Source organism: Gorilla gorilla, chromosome 5 (genome assembly GCF_029281585.2).
Source record: "Gorilla gorilla gorilla isolate KB3781 chromosome 5, NHGRI_mGorGor1-v2.1_pri, whole genome shotgun sequence".
NCBI classification, from domain to species: Eukaryota; Metazoa; Chordata; class Mammalia; order Primates; family Hominidae; genus Gorilla; species Gorilla gorilla.
In genome coordinates this window covers 28,585,438-28,609,032 of record NC_073229.2, presented here as the reverse complement: position 1 = coordinate 28,609,032, position 23,595 = coordinate 28,585,438, and the positions used below count along the sequence as shown (strand labels likewise).

Sequence of the window (23,595 nt, the reverse complement as noted above, 5' to 3'; positions counted from 1 at the left end):
TTTACCCATTTTTAATTAGGTTATGTGTTGTCTTGCTTTTGAGTTGTGGAAGTTATTTTGAATATTAACCCCTAATCTATTATCAGATATATGATTTGCAAATATTTTCTCCCATTCTTTAGGTTGTCTTTCCATTTGATTGATTGCTTTCTTTGCTGTGCACAAGATTTTTAGTATGACATAGTCCCAAAAGTTTATTGTGCTACTAGGGTTGTATGCAAAAAATCATTGCTAAGACCAATGTCAAAGAGCTGTTTCCCTATTTTTGTCTAGTAGTTGTAGTTTTAGATCTTAAAGTCTTAACCTATTTTGAGTTGACTTTTGTATATGGTATAAGACAAAGGTCCAATTTCATTGTTTAGTATGTGGATAACCAGTTTTCCCAAAACATTTATTGAAGACGCTTTCCTTTCCTCATTGTGTATTCTTGGTGCCCTTTTCAAAGATTAAGTGGCCATATATATGTGTAGGTTTATGTCTGGGCCCATAATGTTATCTTGGCCTGTGTGCCTGTCTCTATGGCAGTAGTATACTGTTTTGATTACTATAGTTTTTAAATACACTTTGAAATCAGGAAGTGTGATGCCTCCAGCTTTATTCCTCTTTCTCAAGATTGCTTTGGCTATTTAGGGTCTTTTGTGGTTCCATATAAATTTTAGGATAGTTTTTTCTATTTCTGTGAAAAATGCCAGTAGAAATTTGATAGCAGTTGAACTGAATCTGTATATTGCTTTGGATAATGAGGACATTTTAACAATGTTAATTCTTCCAATCCATGTACATAGGATATTCTTCCATTTATTTGTGTCTTCAATTAATTTCATCAGTCTTATAGTTTTCAGATTATGATCTTTCACCTCCTTATTTTTATGTTTTTTGTAAGCTATTATAAATGATATTTTCTTTTTTTTGAGATGGAATCTCATTGTGTCACCCAGGCTGAAATGCAGTGGCGTGATCTCAGCTCACTGCAACCTGCACCTCCTGGATTCAAGCAATTCTCCTGCCTCAGCCTCCTGAGTAGCTGGGACTATAGTAGTGTGCCACCATGCCTGGCTAATTTTTTGTATTTTTAGTAGAGATGAGGTTTCACTGTGTTAGCTGGGATGGTCTCGATCTCCTGACCTCATAATCCACCTGCCTTGGCGTCCCAAAGTGCTGGGATTACAGGTGTGAGCCACCATGCCTGGCTGAGATTTTCTTGATTTCTTTCTTAGACAGTTTATTGTTAGTGTCTAGAAATGCAATTGATTTTTGTTTTGTTTTGTTGAAACCCGGAAGCAAACCCCACAACTGATTTTTGTATGTTGATTTTGTATCCTGCAACTTTACTGAATTCATTTATTAGTTCTAACAGTTTTTTGGTGAAGCCTTTACGGTTTGATATATGTAAAATCATGTCATCTTTAAACAAAAACAATTTAACATCTTCCTATTTGGATGTCTTTTATTTCTTTTTCTTGCCTGGATAGAACTGGGTAGGACTTCCAGTACTATGTTAAACAGAAGTGGCAAGAGTAGACACCTTTGTCATATTCCCGATCTTAGAGGAAAAGCTTTCAGCTTTTCACCACTGAGTGGAATGCTACCTGTGGACTTGTCACATTTGGCCTTTTTAATATTGAGGTACATTCTGTATGTACCTAATTTGTTGGGAGTTATTATGAAAGGATGTTAAATTTTGTCAAATGCTTTTTTTGCATCTATTGAAATGATTCTATGAATTTAACCTTCATTCTGTTAATGTGGTTTATCACATTTATTGATTTGCGTATATGGAAACTCCTTGAATCTCAGGGATAAATCCTACTTTATCATGAGGTATAGTCCTTTTAATGTGCTATTTAGTAAGTTTTGCTAGTATTTTTGAGGGTTTTTACATATATGTTCATCAGAGACATTGGCCTGTAATTTTCTTTTCTTGTAGCATTCTTATCTGGCTTTGACAAGAGGGTAATGCTGGCCTCATAAAATGGGTTTAGAAGTGTTCTCTCCACCTCAGTTTTTTGGAAGAGTTTGAAAAAGACTGGCATTAATTTTTCTTTAAATACTTGGTAGAGTTCACAAATGAAACCATCTGGCCCTGGGCTATTCTCTGTTGGGAGGTTTGATTACTGATTTGATCTCCTTACTCATTATGGGTCTATTCAGCTTTTCTATTTCTTTATATTCAGTCTTGGTAGGTCACATGTTTCTAGAAACTCATCCATTTCTTCTAGGTTATCCAATTTGTTGGTGTATAATTTGTTTGTTGTAATCGCTTATGATCCTTTGTAGTTCTGTGGTATCAGCTGTGGTATCTCCTTTTTCATTAATAATTTTTTTTGAGTCCTCTCTTTCTCTTGGTTAGTCTAGCTAAACGTCTGTCAATTTCATTCTTTCCAAACACAAACTCTTAGTTTCACTGACCATTTCTATTGTCTTTCTAGTGCCTACTTCATTTATTTATGCCTTAATATTTGTTATTTTCTTTGTTAAGCTGACTTTGGGTTTAGTTTCTTCTTTTTTCAGTTTCTTGAGGGGTGAAGTTACTTTGGATTTTCCTTTTTTCTTAATGTAGGTATTTATTGCTAATAAACTCCCTTTTTAACACTGCTCTTGCTGCATCCCATAAATTTTGGTATGTTTCCATTTTCATTTATCTCAAGATTTTTTAATTTCCCCTTTAATTTCTTTGATCCATTGGTTATTCAGGAGTGTGTTGTTTAATTTCCATGTATTTGTGAATTTTCCAATCTTCCTCCTGCTATTATTTCTAGTTTCATACTGCTGTGATCAGAAAAGACCTCTGAGATTATCTCAATCTTTTCAAATTTGTTAAGATGTATTTTGTGGCCCAACATATGATCAATTCTGGAGAATGTCCCATGAGCACTGTGCACTGGAGACGAATATGTGTTCCACTGCTGTTAGATGGAGTGTTCTGTATATGTTAATTAGATTCATTTGGTCTACAGTATTATTCAAGCCACTGTTTCCTTATTCATTTTCTATCTGGATAATCTATTGACTGTTGAAGGTGGGGTAACTAAAGAACTCTGTTATTGTATTGCTATTTCTCTCTTCAGTTCTGTTAATATTTGCTTTATACATTTAGGTGCTATAATGTTGGGTGCATACATATATTTACAATTGCTATTTCCTGTTGATGAATTAACCCTTTTATCATCATCTAGTCTTTGTCTCATGACAAATTTTGACAGAAAGTCTATTTTGCCTGATGTAGGTATAGCCACATCCCTGCTCTCTTTTGATTGCCATTTGCATGGAATATCTTTTTCCAACCCTTCACTTTCAGTTTATGTCTGTCCTTAAGGTAAAGTGAGTCCCCTGTAAGCAGCAGATTGCTGAATCTCACTTTTTTCTATCCATTCAACCACTCTGTGTCTTTCGATTGGAGAATTTAATCAATTTAAAGTAATTATTGATAGGTAAAAACTTAGTATTGCCATTTTGTTGATTGTTACTCTTTTGTAGTAACTTTATTCCTTTCTTCCCTATCTTGCTCTCTTCCTTCCTTTTATTCTTTTTTTTTTTCTTTGTGAGATAGAGTCTCACTCTGTCGCCCAGGCTGGAGTGCAGTGGCACCATCTTGGCTTACTGCAACCTCTGCCTCCCGGTTCAAGCAATTCTCCTGTCTCAGCCTCCCGAGTAGCTGGGACTACAGGCACCTGCCACCATGCCTGGATAATTTTTGTATTTTTAGTAGAGACGAGGTTTCACCATATTGGTCAGGCTGGTCTTGAACTCCTGACCTCAAGTGATCTGCCCACCTCGGCCTCCCAAAGTGCTGGGATTACAGGAGGGAGCCACTGCGCCTGACCCCTTGTATTCTTTAATGTTACATTTTCCTCTCTACTTTTTGATTTTCCCTACTTATTTTCTTCCAGTGGCAGCTATACTAACAGATTGTTATTGAAGTACTCACTAAATATCATTGTATGCCTGGCAATGTGCTGAACAGCAGAATAATGAACAATATTAATATTGTTATTAATAATAATAAAATCATATTATTAACAAACTTAAAAACACAGACAGTCAAAATAAAATACAGTGAGGGCTAAGAAAAAGCCTATAGGTTAAGGGTTGGCAAACTCTGGCCCCCAAGCCAAATCCAGTCCTGATTTTATAAATAAAGTTTTATGGAAAGACAGCCACCCCATTTGCTTACATCTTATCCATGGCCAATTTTGTGCAACAACTGCAGAGTTGAATAGTCACAACAGAAACCATATGGATCAAGTCCGGCCATGGTGGCTCACGCCTGTAATCCCAGCACTTTGAGAGGGCAAGGTGGGCAGATCACTTGAGGTCAGGAGTTCCAGACTGGACTGGCCAACATGGCGAAACTCCGTCTCAACTAAAAATACAAAAATTAGCCGGGCATGGGAGGCTGAGGCAGGAGAATCGCTTGAACCTGGGAGGCGGAGGTTGCAGTGAGCCAGGATCACACCATTGCACTCCAGCCTGGGTGACAGAGCAAGACTCCGTGTCAAAAAAAAAAAAAAGAAAAGAAAAAGAAACCATATGGATCAAAAAGCAAAAAATATTTACTATTGGAACCTTACAAAAAATGTTTACCAACCCCTGCTACAGGTCATCATTTGAGATGTCTTGCCTCTTTAAAAAAAGAAGAGACCAGCAATTCTTGGGCTCGAGATGATCTCAAATGGCAAAATTAAAACATCATATCCTCTGTTAATTTGCTAATAAGAGACATTAAGGTAAAGAACAATGTTATCTTCATATTTTCTTTAATAGATATTAAAATAAAAATGTTTTGTTTACTTCAAACTACCTTTCCCAAATATAAATTTTTTCCTATGTAAGTCAACAGAAAATCATGTACCTGTTTTCTGGGCAGAATCTTCAGCAGTCAAAAAAGCAAAACTATCTTGGAATTTTTGTTCAGAAGTCTTTGGAGATGTGGTGTTATTTTGCTCGGGTATTTCTTTCTCTGATGGTGATAGAAGCTTAGCCTAAAATATAGTATCTTTTTTAAGTGTTAACATTCATAATTAAAAACAAGTTATCAAAATATTCTAAGACATTTTCAATATTACTTTAAGAAGCTTAAGTATTAGATGTACTCCATTTGAAAATAAATGCTAATTCTACTAAGAATTTCTGTGTGTTTTTAGTTGAGGGGTGGATATTAGCTTAATGCCATGGTACTGAATCTGAACTAGATCATTTACTCTTTCAGGAGATACAGAAATGAAAATCTCATGAATCCTTGGAAATCAGAAATTCTGTTAGGTAAAAAGAGAAAGGCTGGCACCTGATCCCAGACTCTGGTTTTTACAGTTGGAAATGATCTTACAGATTCTTGAATTTCCGATTTCCAGTTATCTTTTTTAAGATGGAGTCACTCTGTCACCCAGGCTGGAGTGCAGTAGTGTGATCTCAACTCACTGCAACCTCCACCTACTGAGTTCAAGCAATTCTCGTGACTCAGCCTCATGAGCAGCTGGGATTATAGGCACACGCCACCACACCCAGCTAATTTTTTTGTATTTTATTAGAGATGGGGTTTCGCCATGTTGGCCAGGCTGGCCTCAAACTCCTGACCTCAGGTGATCTGCCCGCCTTGGCCTCCCAAAGCGCTGGGATTACAGGCATGTGCCACCGCACCCAGCCAATTTCCAGTTGTCTTCTAATTGCTCTGCATTCAAGTACTGCTCCCCTCAAATGGACAATAGATTCAAACCTTGACTCTTTGAATTATTTTTAAAGTATATATTGAGACAGAAATGTTTTCCTTAGGAACTACAACATTACTATTTTCATTAATTTAAAATTACCTTAAAGACATTTTCAAATAATAGTACTTTCATTAAATACATTAATAAAAACCAAAGGGGAGGGAGAATAAAGCAAGCTTATTTCAGAGATTTAGTTAAGAGAGAGACAGAGTGCACAAGACAGAGACAGAGGGAATGTGCCTGTCTAAAGTCCTAGGGTCAAAGCAAAGCGACTACTCATTTAAACATTCCTCCTCTACCTGCCTCTATTCTATTACAGCATGAGAACTGATCTGCCTAATGATCCTAGTGAAAATCCTAAATGATCAATGATTCAATTATATTTCCTTTACTCAGCTTACTAAGCTAAGAAAATAAAATATCTAACAATTAGAATTAGTGTAAGGGGATACTAGATTTAAATTTTAATTAGCAGGAAAATGACATTAACTAAATCCTTCCTTCTTGAGGATTGAGTTAATTGAGATTTTACTGCAGTAAATAAAATTCTGACTGCATTTTTACTGAATAGGAAATTTCTCCTTGTGCTTTCGTTCAAAGTTTGGTATAAATGCTATTGAGCTTCTCTTTTTAATTTTTCAAAGACACATCTAAGAAAAGTAGCCACAAAAAAATAAATGCTAAGATCCTAAGACCCCTGAATTGGAAGAACGTGAAGTCATATTTCAGTAGATAACTCCAAGTGTGGTCTCGAAGTGTGGTCTAGACTGGCACATGAGCAGTATCTGGGAACTTGATGGAAATGCAAATTCTCAAGTCCCATCTATTCAATTCAAAACTCTAGGGACAGGACCCAGCAATCCATGTTTTAGCAAGCCATCCTGGTCATTGTGATGGCCACCAGTGTTTGAGAACCACTGCTCTGTATCAGGGGTTGGCAAACTAATCTGTTGCTGTTCTTGAAAGCAAAGTTTTATTAGAACACAGCATACCCATGTGTTTCCATTCCGTCTCTGGCTGTTTTCTGGCTACAAAGGCAGAGGTGAGTAGTTGCCAAAGAGACTGCATGGCTCAGAAAGCCAAAAGTATTTACTATCTGGCCCTTTACAGAAAAAATTTGCTGACCTGACCTCTGCTGTAAATTATTCTCTTATACAGAGAGAAGTATATTTTTGAATACCAGTATTTGTAGAAAGTCAGCAATGCCCTCACTGAAAATCAACATAGATTTCTTGCCAGAGGCACAGCTTAAATTTATAGATTTTTTAAGCTGTGGCAAGGCACGGTGGCTCACGCCTGTAATCCCAGCACTTTGAGAGGCCAAGGCAGGTGGATCACTTGAGATCAGGAGTTCGAAACCAGCCTGGCCAACATGGCAAAACTCTGTCTCTACTGAAAATACAAACATTAGCTGGGCGTGGTGGCAGATGCCTGTAATCCCAGCTACTCAGGAGGCTGAGGCAGGAGAATCACTTGAACCTGAGAGGTGGTGGTTGCAGTGAGCTGAGATCGCACTACTGCACTTCAGCCTAGGTGACAGAGCAAGACTCTGTCTCAAAAAAAAAAAAAAAAAAAAAGATTTTTGAAGCTGTGGTATTTCTTTGGTGTTTATTTCAAATAAAAGCTGTATTACTAGAAACTGTTCTTTGGGTCCATTTCTAACTGATAACTCATTATTTCAGGTTGAACTATTCGATGAATACTTACTTACTTTGGCTCATAGGTTTAACCCACCCCTCTCCTTACAGAGCATGAGAGCCCTTCAGGTGGACAGAGGGCAACACATCCCAGGCTGATGGAAGACAGAAGATGAAGATGTGATTAAAACCCTAACCAAACTATTTCTGCATGAGCAAGCGGGGCACTGTCGATACTCTCAGAATCACAGCAGCTGCTCCTTATAAACCGCTCTGAACTTGCTGATATACTCTGTACTGTATACATAGCTCATATGACACAAAACACAAACCAACTGCTGAGAGAGGTAATTCAGTGAATAAACGGCAAAAAATGGCTTTGAATTGGTGCAGACACTGCTGTCTCTATTCTTAACTACTTTGATATACAACAAGGATAAGTGAAGGGAAATGAAGAAACTTTGAGGGTTTATTCAATATTTATATAAGCCCAAAGGTATCCTAAGCACTTGCAAAATAAATGTCTAAATAATTAAACCATTAAAAGCTTTAGAAAAAACTAAGGGAAGAACTAAACCAACAAGTTTACATCAAAACATAAATTCAAAAGAGTAAATTTGCAGGAAATTGGAATAGCCCAGAATTTTAGCATCATTAATAATAAACGTCCTCCAGCAACATTTGGGAACAGTTAAAAAAAAAAGAAGACCCTCAATCTTGTTTTTTTTGAGACAGGGTCTCATTCTGTCACCCAGGCTGCGGCGCAGTGGCACAATCTCGGCTCACTGCAAACCCCACCTCCTAGGCTCAAGCTATCCACCCACCTCAGCCTCCTGCGTAGCTGGTACTATAAGCATGTGCTACCACGCCTGGCTAATTTTTGTATTTTTTGTAGAGACGGAGTTTCACCATGTTGCCCAGGCTGGTCTTGAACTCCCAAACTCAAGTGATCCACCCGCCTTGGCATCCCAAAGTGCTGGGATTACAGGCGTGAGCCACCACGCCCAGCCTAAAACACCTTAAATACTTACCCAAGAGTCATATTAAACATTTAGAAGACCTTGAAATTTCTATTGGCGGTGATTCACATATCAGTAAACCAATATTTTGTTTTTTTTATATTTCTGAAAGTTGTTTTTGGAGAAATAAATGCAGTTTAACTCATAGGGCACACAGCAACCCAGATACAATGTACTTACTTGGTCTTTCTCATGGCCACTGCCACTACTGGGAGGGAAAACTGGCAAGACTAAATTGAAAGAAAACAAGTGCACAACATATACATTAACTCATGAGGCATAAAAATTCTCTACTCCGTCTCCCAATATGCTAAGGCTAAAAGCAATTCCCACTTCCTACAGCTTCTGGAAATGTCTACTCTTAAGATCCTTTCCTGATTATTCAACCTTGTCCCTCACCACTCAGTTCCTCACCACTCAGCATGAATTCTCTGCTCTAGACTTTGTCCCTGAATGTCACCCTCACATGCTTGTTGTGTCCTTGTAGTTTGTTTTGAGACAGGGTCTCACTCTGTCGTCTGGGCTGCAGTGCAGTGGCACGATCACTGCTCACTGAAGCCTTGACCTCCTGGGCTCAAGCAATCCTCCTGCCTCAGCCTCCCCAGTAGCTGGGACCACAGGCGCACACCACCATGCCCAGCTAATGTTTTAATTTTCTAGAGGTGTGGTCTCACCACATTGCCTAGGCTGGTCTCAAACTCCTGGGCTCAAACAACCCTCCCACCTCGGCCTCCCAAAGTGCCAGGATTAGAGGCGTGAGCCACCATGCATGCCCTTGTAGTTTTACCTACCTAAGAATGCTTCCCTTTCTCCTCTTCACATTCTATTCTTTTTTCCAAGGGTTAATTCAAGTCCCACCCACCTCTTCCTTAAAGATTTTCCTGATGATTCCAGCTCATGACAGATTCCTCTTATCTGAATTTCTACTCCATTTATACAAAACTCATGAGTAACAATTGTTGGTTAATTTCATGTTCTTCTGTTTCATGTACACAGTACATTTTGCCTTTCCAGTGTAACTGTAGCAGGGAAAGCTGGCCCCATAACCATATATTTCTTTGGACCCACTCCCATTATATACTGAAAAATAAATATCTGATTTGAAAATCACTATTTGAAAAGTGATTCAAAAGAAGACATGCCAGACTTACTTCTCAAATTACTTCTGGTTCTTGTCTTCTTTCTACTGGAATATGATTTTAGGGATTTCTTTTTCTGGTTACTGGTCCAAGATAGTTCACTGGTACTTGAATCTTGATTACTCTCAGAGAAGAGATGTTTTCTGTAATGAGACTTCTACAAGCACAGATCAGAAATGAGAATTTTTAGAGGGGTGTTAGTGCCTCTTATGTATAACTAAACATATTCTACAAAGCTAGAGATAAGAGAAGTACCCTTCTAGAAGACTGGGCTCTCTTATATAATATAAAGGCAAAGAAGTATGGAGTGGAAGAAAAGGATTATTCCATCAGTCAATTCTCAACCAAGTTGCTGTTGTACAGGATGACAAAATCCTTTCTAATAAAACGTTTGCAACAGAAGAGATGGTGGACGACTGCTCAAAAGCAGACCAATCTCAATATTGTGCCTAATACTACTTCAAAATACTAAGTCAGATGGCAAAAGAAAAGTATGGGAATATTTTTTGCAAAGACAAGCCTCTCTACATTTTAGAAGAACCAAAACCAAAGAGGAGAGTTATTTCTTTTTCTTTTTTCTTTTTTTTGAGATGGAGTCTCACCCTATCGCCCAGGCTGGAGTGCAGTGGCGCAATCTTGGCTCACTGCAACCTCTGCCTCCTGTGTTCAAGCAATTATCCTGCCTCAGCCTCCAGAGTAGCTGGGATTACAGGCACATGCCACCACCCAGCTAATTTTTTTTTTTTTTTGTACTTTTACTAGAGACGGAGTTTCACTATGTTGGCCAGGCTGGTCTCAAACTCCTGACCTCAGATGATCCACCCACCTTGGCCTGCCAAAGTGCTGGGGTTACGGGTGTGAGCCACCGCACCCAGCCCAGGAGGGTAATTTCTGTTTAAAACATAAAGCATTTTGAAATTAAGCCTGGATTATAAAAGATTAGAGATTTAGGGCAAGTTTAATCTTTCTGATGGATTATTCAACTGCACTTTGATATTTATATTTTTAAAATTTTTGTGTTTTTACATTAATTTTCATAAATGCTGTGATGAATACATGTTTGTGCTTGATTTTAATATGGAGCTTGTTTTTTTGAGTTCTGTTTGTTGGGTATCTTCAGGGCCCAGTCCTCAAGCCCTCCTGCCTCTCAAGGGGCTGTAGCATTCAGCTGCTAATAGTTCATTCTCATTTCAGGCCAGGGAGGAGCTAAGTCTCACTCCCAAACATTAGGCTCCTTCAGTCTCTAGATCCCAAATGAAGAAATGAGGCAGAGGCCAAACAAGTCATGTATTCCAAGGAAAAGCCGAGTTGAATGAAAAGAGAATACACAGCCGGGTGCGGCCAGGTGTGGTTGCTCATGCCTGTAATCCCAGCACTTTGGGAGGCCGAGGCTGGTGATCACCTGAGGTCAGGAGTTTGAGACCAGTCTGGCCAACATGGCAAATCCCGGTCTCTACTAAAGATACAAAAATTAGGCAGGCATGGTGGCATGCCCCTATAATCCTAGCTGCTCAGGAGGCTGAAGCAGGAGAATTGCTTGAACCCAGAAGGCGGAGGTGGCAGTGAGCCAAGATTGTGCCATTAGCGAAACCCAGTCTTAAAAAAAAAAAAAAAAGTAAAGAAAAGAGTATACACAAACATGGAGGCAAAAACAATCTCAAGGAGGGGATGGTCAAAAAATTGACAGATGGCTGATGGGACATGGTGGCTCATGCCTGTAATCCCAGAGATTTGGGAAGCCAAAATGGGAGAATCTCTTAAGTCCAGGAGTTTGAGACCAGCCTGGGGAATGGAGCGAGACTCCATCTCTATAAAAAATTTTAAAATGAGCCAGGCGTGGTGGCACCACCTGTAGTTCTTGCTACTCAAGAAGCTGAAGCGGGAGGATCACATGAGCCTGGGAGGCTGAGGCCGCAGTGAGCTATAATGACAGAACAAGGCCTTGTCTTAAAAAAATTTTTTTTAAATTGACAGATGGTTGGCCAGGAGAAAATGGTCCATGAACCAGGAAAGGTGGCTTCCACCTGTCACGGTCCCAGTGGAGACAGATAAGAAACTTGAGCCCCACTCCCTGTACTCACGGGTTGTTGCGGGAAGTCAGGGACCCCGAACGGAGGGACCGGCTGAAGCTATGGCAGAAGAACGTGGATTGTGAAGATTTCATAGACATTTATTAGTTCCCCAAATTAATACTTTTATAATTTCTTATGCCTGTCTTTACTCAATCTCTGAACATAAATTGTGAAGATTTCATGGACACTTATCACTTCCCCTTGTGATTTCCTATGCCTTGTGATACCCTTGTGATTTCCTATGCCTGTCTTTAATCTCTTAATCCTGTCAGCTGAGGAGGATGTATGTCACCTCAGGACACTGTGATGATTGCATTAACTGCACAAATTGTAGAGCATGTGTGTTTGAATAATATGAAATCTGGGCACCTTGAAAAAAGAACAGGATAACAGCAATGTTCAGGGAATAAGAGAGATAACCTTAAACTCTGACTGCCGGTGAGCCGGGCGGAACAGAGCCATATTTCTCTTCTTTCAAAAGCAAATGGGAGAAATATCGCTGAATTCTTTTTCTCAGCAAGGAACATCCCTGAGAAAGAGAATGCACCCCTGAGGGTGGGTCTATAAAATGGCCCGCTTGGGTGTGACCATCTTCTATGGTCGAGACTGTAGGGATAAAATAAGCCCCAGTCTCCCATAGCGCTCCCAGGCTTATTAGGACGAGGAAATTCCCGCCTAATAAATTTTGGTCAGACCGGTTGCTCTCAAACCCTGTCTCCTGATGTTATCGATGACAATGGTGCCCAAAACTTCATTAGCAATTTTAATTTCGCCCCGGTCCTGTGGTCTCGCCCTGCCTCCATTTGCCTTGTGATATTCTATTACCTTGTGAAGTACGTGATCTCTGTGACCCACACCCTATTCGTACACTCCCTCCCCTTTTGAAAATCCCTAATAAAAACTTGCTGGTTTTACAGCTCAGGGGGTATCACGGAACCTACCGACATGTGATGTCTCCCCCGGACACCCAACTTTAAAATTTCTCTCTTTTGTAGTCTGTCCCTTTATTTCTCAACCTGGCCGATGCTTAGGGAAAATAGAAAAGAACCTACATGACTATCAGAGGCAGGTTCCCCAATAACAGGTGGCTCAGATTGGTCATTTAAGTCGAGAGTTATTAGGCAGCGGTCATCTTCAGCACTCATAAACTCCACCATGTTAGTGGATTCTTCTGCCTGCTCTATACAAATTAAGAAAAAGACATTTAATATAATAACCGTGCACACGCTGACATACTCACCAGTGGTCTTCATGGGATGTCCCCTCTGGTACCTCTCCATTCTTTGGTAAGACCTGGTAATTAGGTCCTGCCTCAAACCTCCAATCAGAAAGCTATGGGTACAGGCTGGCATGTTGGCTCACGTCTGTAATCCCAGGACTTTGGGAGGCCAAAGTGGGCAGATCACTTGAGGCCAGGAGTTTGAGACCAGCCTGGCCAACATGGCAAAATCCTGTCTCTGCTGAAAATACAAAAAATTAGCTGGGCACGGTTGCACACACCTGTAGTACCAGCTACTTGGGAGGCTGAGGCAGAAGAGTTGCTTAAACCTAGGAGGCAGAGGCTGCAGTGAGCCAAGATCGTGCCACTGCACTCCAGCCTGGGCAACAGAGCAAGACTCCATCTCAAAAAAAAAAAAAAAAAAAAAAGAAAAGAAATCCATGGGCACTTGGGAAAACAGCCTTACTCAAAAGAGAAACATGGTCTAGTGCAGGGCTGACTTTGTGGGTAGACAAGACCTTCCCTACCCCCATGTCCTGCCTCCCCCAAACCCCATCATTTCTTCTTTGTCATTTCCAGTTGACCCACAAAAGAGACCTTAACAGGCGTAGAAAACAATTCAAGGCTATCAGCAACTCTTCTTCCTCCAGAAGTGCCATCAGACATGCATCACTCATATGACCACAGGTTTCCAGTGACCTCTTCCAACTAAGGTTTCATCGCTTTTACAGAAAACTCAGGGTCAGAATTTTGTTATTTCCCAATATACCTGTTTCTCTTTCAAGGCCACTGGGACTCTCCCTGTCTTCTTTATCAGACTTACTAAAAAGTTCTGAGGAGATTTTCGTCTGGTCAGGCAACATCTGAAATGCAAGACAAAGGTCAACTTTGAAATGTAGTCATCTTTAAAAAAAAAAAAATTTAAGGAAAACGTAAAGCTTAGAACAAAACACACTGATAAATCAGAAGTTAGTCAAGTTTACCAGTTTGTCCTCTCCTGAAGGATCATTCCACTGTTTCCGGCTTCTCCAGGCCCCACCTCCCTCCAGGACCAGCTCGGGCTAGCCATTCCCCTGCTCCAAGCACTCTTTCCTGGTGTCTTCCCAGCCTCTCCTGTCTCTGGCCCAGGTCTTACCCCATTGGGTAACATCTAACCGCTGCTTCTCTCAGGCACTGAGTCTCTCTCAGGATGAGTCTGTAGTGAGTTCCCAACTATAGGGTCCTCAGTCCAACCCCTTTCCCTAGAATAGGGGCCTCCTATTCTAGGAACTACAGCTTTATCACAGGAAAATCCTCATTCTCCCCTCAAAACATTATTATTCATTTTGTGAAATGTGGAAAGACATATGATTTCGATGTTTTTGTGAGTTAAGGCAAACTTGTCTTCAGAACATATGTAATTTGATGGAGGAAGTGTTTTTTACCAAGTGACTGATTTCCCCTTTATTTCTCATCCTCATCCATGAAATGGCCTTTCTGTAAAAAGACCATGTCATTAAAATAAGGTGAGTTTTTAGAAACTATTTTCAGAGCACTTTGCTACATATAAACACCTTCATATACAACTCAAACCAAAAGGAAGCCAGCCCAAGACTTCCTTATCTGGTCTCTGAGCTCTTAATTCAACTTTCTATGGGCCAGTACCACAGTATTTTTTGCCTTTTGTCACAAATTTCTTTGCCCTGTCTACCATCTGTGATACAGAAAGGTTTCTTGTTTCTGTCAATAAGTAGGAAACAGAGAGAGATGGAGACCACAGCAATCTAGAGAAGTACAGACCATTTCCACAAGATAAGACCAACAGGTACAACTGTGGGAAAAGTCCCTCAGAAACTTTATTCCTAATGACTCCCTGATATGGTCTGGCTGTGTCCCCACCCAAATCTCATCTTGAATTGTAGCTCCCATAATTCCCACATGTCATGGGAGGGACCCCATGGGAGGTAATTGAATCATGGAGATGGGTCTTTCCCATGCTGTTCTGACAGTAAGTCTCACAAGATCTGATGGTTTTATAAAGGGGAGTTCCCCTACTCTCTTGCCTCCTGCCATGTAAGATGTGACTTTGCTCCTCCTTTGCCTTCTACCATGATTGTGAAGCCTCCCCAGCCATGTTGAACTGTGAGTCCATTAAACCTCTTTCCTTTATAAATTACCCAGTCTCTGGTATGTCTTTATTAGCAGCGTGAGAACAGACTAATACACTCCCCCTAGGTCCAGGGGGAGCTGAGAGAGACAGAAATGCCAGTGTCCTCAGGACTCCAGGAAGAAGGTGGTAACAGGGTGATATTATCCTAGAAAACCTTTCAGCTGTTCACAGTTAGTAGAGTAAAGCATTTCAAGGAACAAAGAGGCTTTCTATCCTACCTCAAGACAATGACCCATCAAAAGGGAAAACTGGGATTTAAATCCAGAACTCTAAACTCTTTTTTACATGGCATTCGAAAGACCAGGTTTTCTGCTTGATCAAATATTCACATCAAAACCCAACAAGGACATTTAATAGACATGAAACATACTAAAACATGTTTAAATAATCCAAAAGAATGAAACCTGCCACCTGTTTGTCTTCTCCTAAAGCTTGAATGGAAGCTTGTGATATGTTGAACTGCAAATCAAAATGGATTTCTATTTTCACGACTTCTTTGTAGCTGATAATCATGGGCTTCTTCAGGTAAATGATAAGTATCTTTATCTTCTCCGTTTCTAAGAGAAAATATGGAATATCAATGCATAGCAACATACTTCAATGTTTTATTTTAAAATTTTATCATTTTAAATAACTATGCTAGGGTATTTGTCCAGATTTTTCTGTGGTAAGAAGTTGAAAAGAAATCATATTAAATAACACTACTTTGAAATTGTCCTTTAGATGCACGTGTATTTACACATATACACATACTACACAATTAAGTGGTTGATCTTGCAAACATTCGAAGTAACTTACCTTAGCAGCAAAGAAATGAAGATAGTTTTGTCTTCTGCAATTCAGTTTCTTTAAGAGCATTTTGTTTATACAAGGCTATCATCTGCAACAGGTATTTTATTCCCAAATATACTATACACAATATTCACTCTCTCTCTCTCTGAAATTCTACTTATTTCTAAAATTGAAAATAAAACTCACTGTCCCCAATGTGCAAAATGGAATAATCTACCACTATTTCAATGGACTCCACTTGAAGAAGAGACAGAAACACCTTAGAAAAAATTCTGTAGGCCAGGCGTGGTGGCTCATGCCTGTAATCCCAGCACTTTGGGAGGCCGAGGCGGGTGGATCACGAGGTCAGGAGATGGAGGCCATCCTGGCTAACACGGTGAAACCCTGTCTCTGCTAAAAATACAAAAAATTAGCCAGGCGTGGTGGTGGGTGCTTCTAGTCCCAGCTATTCGGGAGGCTGAGGCAGGAGAATGGCGTGAACCCAGGAGGCGGAGCTTGCAGTGAGCCGAGATCGTGCCACTGCACTCCAGCCTGGAGGAGACAGCGAGACTCCGTCTCAAAAAAAAAAAAGAAAAAGAAAAAGAAAAAAAAAGAAGTCTGCGCCTCCCAGCACTTTGGGAGGCCGAGGCGGGTGCATCACGAAGTCAGGAGTTCGAAACCAGCCTGACCAACACACTGAAACCCTATCTCTACTGAAAATACAAAAATTAGCTGGGCGTGGTGGTGCACCCCTGTAATCCCAGCTACTCAGGAGGCTGAGGCAGGAGAATCGCTTGAACCCGCTAAGCGGAGGTTGCAATGAGCCGAGATCATGCCACTGTACTCCAGCCTGGGTGACAGAGCGAGCCTCCATCTCAAAAAAAAAAAAAAAAAAAGTGTGTTTCAGACAATAGCCTCCTTGCAGGCTCCTCCCAGGTCACCGGCCCTTTCCCGACAAATTGTAATCGGGCTTAGAAGAGAAAATAGCTTAGACCAAATTCACAAAGTGTCCAAGAATACACCACATTAAGTACAAGGTAAGTCGGAAGAAGCAGAATAGAAAAGGCAGCAAACTCCAGGAAAGAACAGGCAAAGCTAATGGCCACAAATTAATGAGAAGGGAAACAAGGGGGAAAAAAAGAGTGAAACATACATGAGTCTAAATCTGTGAGGTCCAACTCATCAGAGTACTTAAAGCATGCCTAGTACTAACTGAGATGCTCTGTAAGCATAAAATACACATCGGATTATGAAGACTCAGTACACAAAAGAAGAATGTAAAATGTATCATTAATAATTTTAAAATATTGATTACATGTTAAAATAATATTCTGGATATTATTATTCCAGGATATAATATTCTGGATATTATTACTCCAGGATATAATATTCTGGGTTAAATAAAATATATTAATAAAATTAATCTACTTAATCTACTTTTTTAATCTACTCAAATTAATCTACTTTTTTCTTTAATGTGACTACTAGAAAATTTTAAATTAAGTATCTGGCTCACCTCATATTTCTATAGGACAGTGCTGGTCTAGAGTAAGCCTCCATGATCTCCCCAAAATACTAATCTTACTAGACATTTTACTCATCACCCCAGGGAAAGTCTATAAAACCATGCAACAAAAGTAATCTTAAATATCTTAAAAAGTAACTAGCTAATTGTTAGCCCGGCATGGTGGCGGGCGCCTGTAGTCCCAGCTACTCGGGATGTTGAGGCAGAAGAATGGCATGAACCCGGGAGGAGGAGCTTGCAGTGAGCTGAGATTGCACCACTGCACTCCAGCCTGGGCCACAGAGTGAGACTTAGTCTCAAAAAAAAAAAAAAAGTAACTAGCCAACTGGGCCGTGGGATCAATGCAAACATATATAAGCGTCAGAAGAAATACCATGAGGGCTACATCAAGCTTCCAACATACTACACTGCCAACTCCATAACCAGAAGGGCTATGATACAGAACAAAAGTCTTACTTACAGAATTTACTAGACAATCATCAGTTTCTTTGGCTATAATAATGGAAAGAGTAATACCTACTTCCTGTAGAAATTGTTAGGCACTTTGTAAATTAAAAACCATGAACCACAGAAATGTGATCTATTCATGAAGTTACAAAATATTAACTTTGGCAAGTTGACTCCTGAAAGCTGTAACTGAGTACCCACATTCTTAAAGAAAATAATGATTTATTTTTACCTTTTTCCTTTTCCCCTACCTCTTACTTAGCTCTTTAGGAATGCAATTATGGAAAACAAACAAACAAACAAACAAAAACATCAAAAAGTGGTCGGCCGGGCGTGGTGTAATCCCAGCACTTTGGGAGGCTGAGGCGGGCAGATCACGAGGTCAGGAGATCAAGATCATCCTGGCTAACACGGTGAAACCCTGTCTCTACTAAAAAATACAAAAAATTAGCCAGGTATGGTGGCGGGCGCCTGTAGTCCCAGCTACTCAGGAGGCTGAGGCAGGAGAATGGCGTGAACCCGGGAGGCGGAGCTTGCAGTGAGCCAAGATTGCGCCACTGCACTCCAGCCTGGGCAACAGAGCAAGACACCATCACAACAACAACAAAAAAGTGGTCAAAGGACATAAACAGACACTTCTCAAAAGATATTCATGCAGCCAACAAACATATGAAAAAAAGCTCAACATCACTGATCATCAGAGAAATGCAAAGCAAAACCACAATGAGATACCATCTCATGCCAGTCAGAATGGCTATTATTAAAAAGTCAAACAACAGATGCTGGCAAAGTTGCAGAGAAAAAGGAATGCTTTTACACTGTTGGTGGGAGTGTAAATTAGTTCAACCATTGTGGAAGGCAGTGTGGTGATTCCTCAAAGACCCAGAGAAAGAAATACCATTTGACCCAGCAATCCCATTACTGGGTATATGCCCAAAGGAATACAAATCATTCTATTATAAAAATACATGCACACCTATGTTCATTGCAGCACTATTCACAATAGCAAAGACATGGAATCAATCTAAATGCCCATCAATGATAGACTGGATAAAGAAAATGTGGTACATATACACCATGGAATACTATGCAGCCATAAAAAAGAATGAGATAATGCCCTTTGCAAGGACATGGATGGAGCTTGAAGCCATCATCCACAGCAAAGTAACACAGGAACAGAAAACCAAACACCGCATGTTCTCACTTATAAGTGGGAGCTGAATGATGAGAACACATGGACACATTGTGGGGAACAACACATACTGGGGCCTGGGTATGTTGGGGAGAACATCAGGAAGAATAACTAATGGATGCTGGGCTTAACACTTAGGTGATGGGATGATCTGTGCAGCAAATCACTATGGCACACATTTACCTATGTAACAAACCTTCACATCCTGCACATGTACCCATGAACTTAAAAAGTTGAAAAAAAAAAAAAAAAAGGAATGCAATTATAACATTTACCTTCTTTCCATGAGGCACTCTCTGTGCTGCAAGCTCATCTAACTATATGTTTGCTTAGAAATTCTAAGGAGGCCAGGCACGGTGTCTCACGCCTGTAATCTCAGCACTTTGGGAGGGCGAGGCTGTTGGATCACTTGAGGTCAGGAGTTAGAGACCAGCCTGGCCAACATGGCAAAACCCCATCTCTACTAAAATACAAAACTTAGCTGGGTATGGTGGTATAGGCCTGTAATCCCAGGTACTCAGGAGGCTGAGGCAGGAGAATCGCTTGAACCCAGGAGGCAGAGGTTGCAGTGAGCCAAGATCGCGCCACTGCACTCCAGCCTGGGTGACAGAGTGAGACTCTGTCTCAAAACAAAACCAAACAAAACAAAAAGAAAAAGAAATTCTAAGGAACAAACATTGAACCAAACCAGGCACCCCCTGAGATTCTCCCCACCAGGAGATTGCCTTGAGACAACAGTCAATGTACAACCTAGTTCTGCCCATGATGGCACCAGCCAGACCACCTGATGGATAAGACATCAAAGCAAGTCATGGAGACCCCACACTTCCTCACTCTCTCCCTTACATGCCATTCATGCCAAGTCCCCTTTAAAAGCCCCTGCTTTCTTGCTCACCCATTGCCTGCAAACAGACTTGGTGGTTTTGGGGGTAGGGGGTACCATGGGAGTGAGACCGGCCCTTTGGATTGCATGGGAGCTGGGTGAGGCCTGTGACTGCTGACTTTTCCCCATTTCCCTGACAACCTGCATGACTCAGCAGAGACAGCCATAATCCTCCTAGGAACATAACTCCATTGACCTGGGAACCTCACCCCTATCCCCACAGCAGCCGCAGCAAGACCCACCCAAGGAGAGTCTGAGTTCAGACACTCCTAATCCTGCCCCCACCCAATGGTCCTTCCCTACCTATCCTGGTAACTGAAGACTAAGGGAATATACTCTTGGGAGTTCTAGGGCCCCGCCCACCGCCTGTTCCTCCCCACACTACCATAGCTGATGCTCTCTGGAAATCACCACCTACCAGCAGAAGGCCAACCAGCACAAAAATAGAGCATTAAACCACCAAAGTTAAGAACCATCACACACCCCCCTGCCACCTCCATCAGAACAGGTGCTGGTATCCATGGCTGAGAGACCCATAGACAGTTCACATCACAGGACTCTGTGCAGACAACCCCCAGTACCAGCCCAGAGCCTAGTAGACTTGCTGGGTGGCTAGATCCTGAAGAGAGATAATAATCTCTACGGCTCGGCTCTCAGGAAGCCACAACCATAGGAAAAGAGGGAGAGTACTACATCAAGGGCACATCCCATGGGACAAAAGAATCTGAACAACAGCCTTCAGCCCCAGATCTTCCCTCTGACAGAGCCTACCCAAATGAGAAAGAACCAGAAAACCAACTCTAGTACTATGACAAAATAAGGTTCTTTAACACCCTCCAAAAATCATACTAGCTCACCAGCAATGGATCCAAACCAAGAAGAAATCCCTGACTTACCTGAAAAAGAATTCAGGAGGTTATTTATTAAGCTAATCAGGGAGGCACCAGAGAAAGGTGAAGCCCAATGTAAGGAAATTAAAAAAGCATACAAGAAGTGAAAGGAGAACTATTCAATGAAATAGATAGCATAAATAAAAAACAATCAAAATTTCAGGAAACAATGGACAACTTACAGAAATGCAAAATGCTCTGGAAAGTCTCAGCAATAGAATCAAACAAGTAGAAGAAAGAAAGTCAGCCGGGCATGGTAGCTCACGCCTGTAATCCCAGCACATTGGGAGGCCAAGGTGGGCAGATCACGAGGTCAGGAGATTGAGACCATCCTGGCCAACATGGTGAAACCCCGTCTCTACTAAAAATACAAAAATTAGCTGTGTATGGTGGCACGTGCCTGTAATCCCAGCTACTCAGGAGGCTGAGGCATGAGAATCACTTGAACCCAGGAGGCGGAGGTTGCAGTGAGCTGAGATCACACCATTGCACTCCAGCCTGGCCACAGAGCGAGACTCTGTCTCAAAAAAAGAAAAGAAAAAAAAAAAAGTCAGAGCTCGAAGACAAGGTCTTCAAATTCACCCAATACAACAGAGACAAAGAAAAAAAAATAAGAAAATATGAACAAAGCCTCCAAGAAGTCTGGGATGATGTCAAACGACCAAATGTGAGAATAATTGGCACTCCCGAGAAAGAAGAGAAATACGAAAGTTTGGAAAATATATTTGGGGGGATAATCAAGGAAAACTTCCCCAGCTTTGCTAGAGACCAAGACATCCAAATACAAGAAGCACAAAGAACACTCGGGAAATTCATCGCAAAAAGATCATTGGCGAGGCACACTGTCATCAGGTTTTCTTTCCTTTTCTTTTTTTTGTTTTGAGATGGAGTCTCGCTCTGTCATCCAGGCTGGAGTAAGGTGGCGCGATCTCGGCTCACTGCAAACTCCTCCTCCTGGGTTCACACCACTCTCCAGCCTCAACCTCCCAACAAAGGAAAGAATCTTGACAGCAGTGAGACAAAAGCACCAGGTAACCTATAAAGGAAACCTATCAGATTAACAGCAGATTTCTCAGCAGAAATCCTACAAGCTAGAAGGGATTGGGGCCCTATCTTCAGCCTCCTCAAACAAAACAATTATCAGCCAAGAATTTAGTATCCAGCGAAAATAAGCTTCACATATGAAGGAAAGATACAGCCTTTTTCAGACAAATAAATGCTGAGAGAATTTGCCACTACCAAGCCACCACTACAAGAACTGCTAAAACGAGCTCTAAATCTTGAATCCTGGAAACACATCAAAACAGAACCTCTTTAAGGCATAAATCACACAGGACCTATAAAACCAAAATACAATATTACAAACAAAAACCAAGGCATATAAGCAAGAAGTAGCATGATGAATGGAATGGTACCTCACATCTCAATACTAACATTGAATGTAAATGGCCTAAATGCTCCACTTAAGAGATAGAGAATTGCAGAATGAATAAGAATTCACCAACCATCTGCTGTCTTCAAGAGACTCACCTAACACATAAGGACTCACATAAACTTAAGGTAAAGGAGTGGAAAAAGACATTTCATGCAAATGGACACCAAAAGCGAGCAGGAGTAGTTATTCTCGTATCAGACAAAACAAACTTTAAAGAAACAGCAGTTAAAAAAGACAAAGAGGGACATTATATAATGATAAAAGGCCTTGTCCAACAGAAAAATATTACAATCCTAAACATATATGCACCTAACACTGGAGTTCCAAAATTTATAAAACAATTACTAATAGACTTCAGAAATGAGATCGACAACAACACAATAATCGTGGGGGACTTCAATACTACACTGACAGCACTAAACAGGTCATCAAGACAGCAAGTCAACAAAGAAACAATGGATTTAAACTACACCCTGGAACAAATGAACTTAACAGATACATACAGAACATTCCATCCAACAACCTCAGAATATATGTTCTATTCAACAGGTGCCTGGAACTTTCTCCAAGATAGACCATATGAGAAGGCCACAAAACGAGCCTCAATAAATTTAAGAAAACTGAAATTATTATTATGATTATTTTATTTTTTGAAATGGAGTCTTGCTCTGTCACCCAGGCTGGAGTGCAGTAGTGCGATCTTGGTTCACTGCAACCTCCACCTCCCAGGTTCAAGTGATTTTCCTGCCTCAGCCTCCCAAGTAGCTGGCATTACAGGCATGCACCACCATGCCTGGCTAATTTTTTTGTATTTTTAGTAGAGACAGGGTTTCACTATGTTGACCAGGCTGGTCTTGAACTCCTGACCTCAGGTGATCTGCCCACCCTGGCCTCCCAAAGTGCTGGGATTGCAGGCGTGAGCCACCACGCCTCGGCTAGAAAGTTGAAATTATATCAAGCACTCTCTCAGACCATAGTGGAATAAAACTGGAAATCAACTCCAAAAGGAACCTTCAAAACCATGCAAATACATGGAAATTAAATAACCTGCTACTGAATGATCATTGGGTCAAAAATGAAACCAAGATGGAAATTTAAAAATTCTTTGAACTGAGTGACAACAGTGACACAACCTATCAAAACCTCTGGGATACAGCAAAGGCAATGCTAAGAGGAAAGTTCACAGCCCTAAACACCTATATCAAAAAGTCTGAAAGAGCACAAACAGACAATCTAAGGTCACACCTCAAGGAACTAGAGAAATAAGAACAAACCAAACTCAAACCCAGCAGAAGAAAAGAAATAACCAACATCAGACCAGAACTAGATGAAATTGAAACAAAACAATACAAAAGATAAACGAAACAAAAAGCTGGTTCTTTGAAAAGATAAATAAAACTGATAGACCATGAGTGAGTAAGACTAACCAAGAAAAGAAGAGAGAAAATCCAAATAAACTCAATAAGAAATGAAACAGGAGATATTACAACTGACACCACTGAAATACAA

The 23,595-nt window shown here is 40.7% G+C and overlaps 2 protein-coding genes across 3 annotated transcripts in view; one reads left to right on the top strand and one right to left on the bottom strand.

The window, feature by feature from the left end:
- ELOVL2 (ELOVL fatty acid elongase 2) overlaps nt 1-7,727 on the top strand; it is a 111,672-nt gene extending 103,945 nt beyond the window's left edge. The window contains exon 8 of one of the 2 annotated variants that reach the window (XM_063707328.1): nt 7,457-7,727. In XM_063707328.1, coding sequence (XP_063563398.1) covers nt 7,457-7,504 — 48 coding nt within the window. In that variant the 3' untranslated portion in view covers nt 7,505-7,727. The remainder of the gene's footprint in view (nt 1-7,456) is intronic. The other variant, XM_063707327.1, reaches the window with a different exon arrangement.
- Nucleotides 1-23,595, bottom strand: part of SYCP2L (synaptonemal complex protein 2 like) — a 91,948-nt gene that overhangs the window by 34,526 nt on the left and 33,827 nt on the right. Inside the window, exons 17-23 of the mRNA XM_055391285.2 lie at nt 15,355-15,500; nt 13,564-13,657; nt 12,628-12,755; nt 11,585-11,632; nt 9,516-9,660; nt 8,545-8,594; nt 4,853-4,982 (exon numbers count right to left, since the gene is read on the bottom strand). Of these exons, the coding sequence (XP_055247260.1) occupies nt 4,853-4,982; nt 8,545-8,594; nt 9,516-9,660; nt 11,585-11,632; nt 12,628-12,755; nt 13,564-13,657; nt 15,355-15,500 (741 nt within the window). The remainder of the gene's footprint in view (nt 1-4,852; nt 4,983-8,544; nt 8,595-9,515; nt 9,661-11,584; nt 11,633-12,627; nt 12,756-13,563; nt 13,658-15,354; nt 15,501-23,595) is intronic.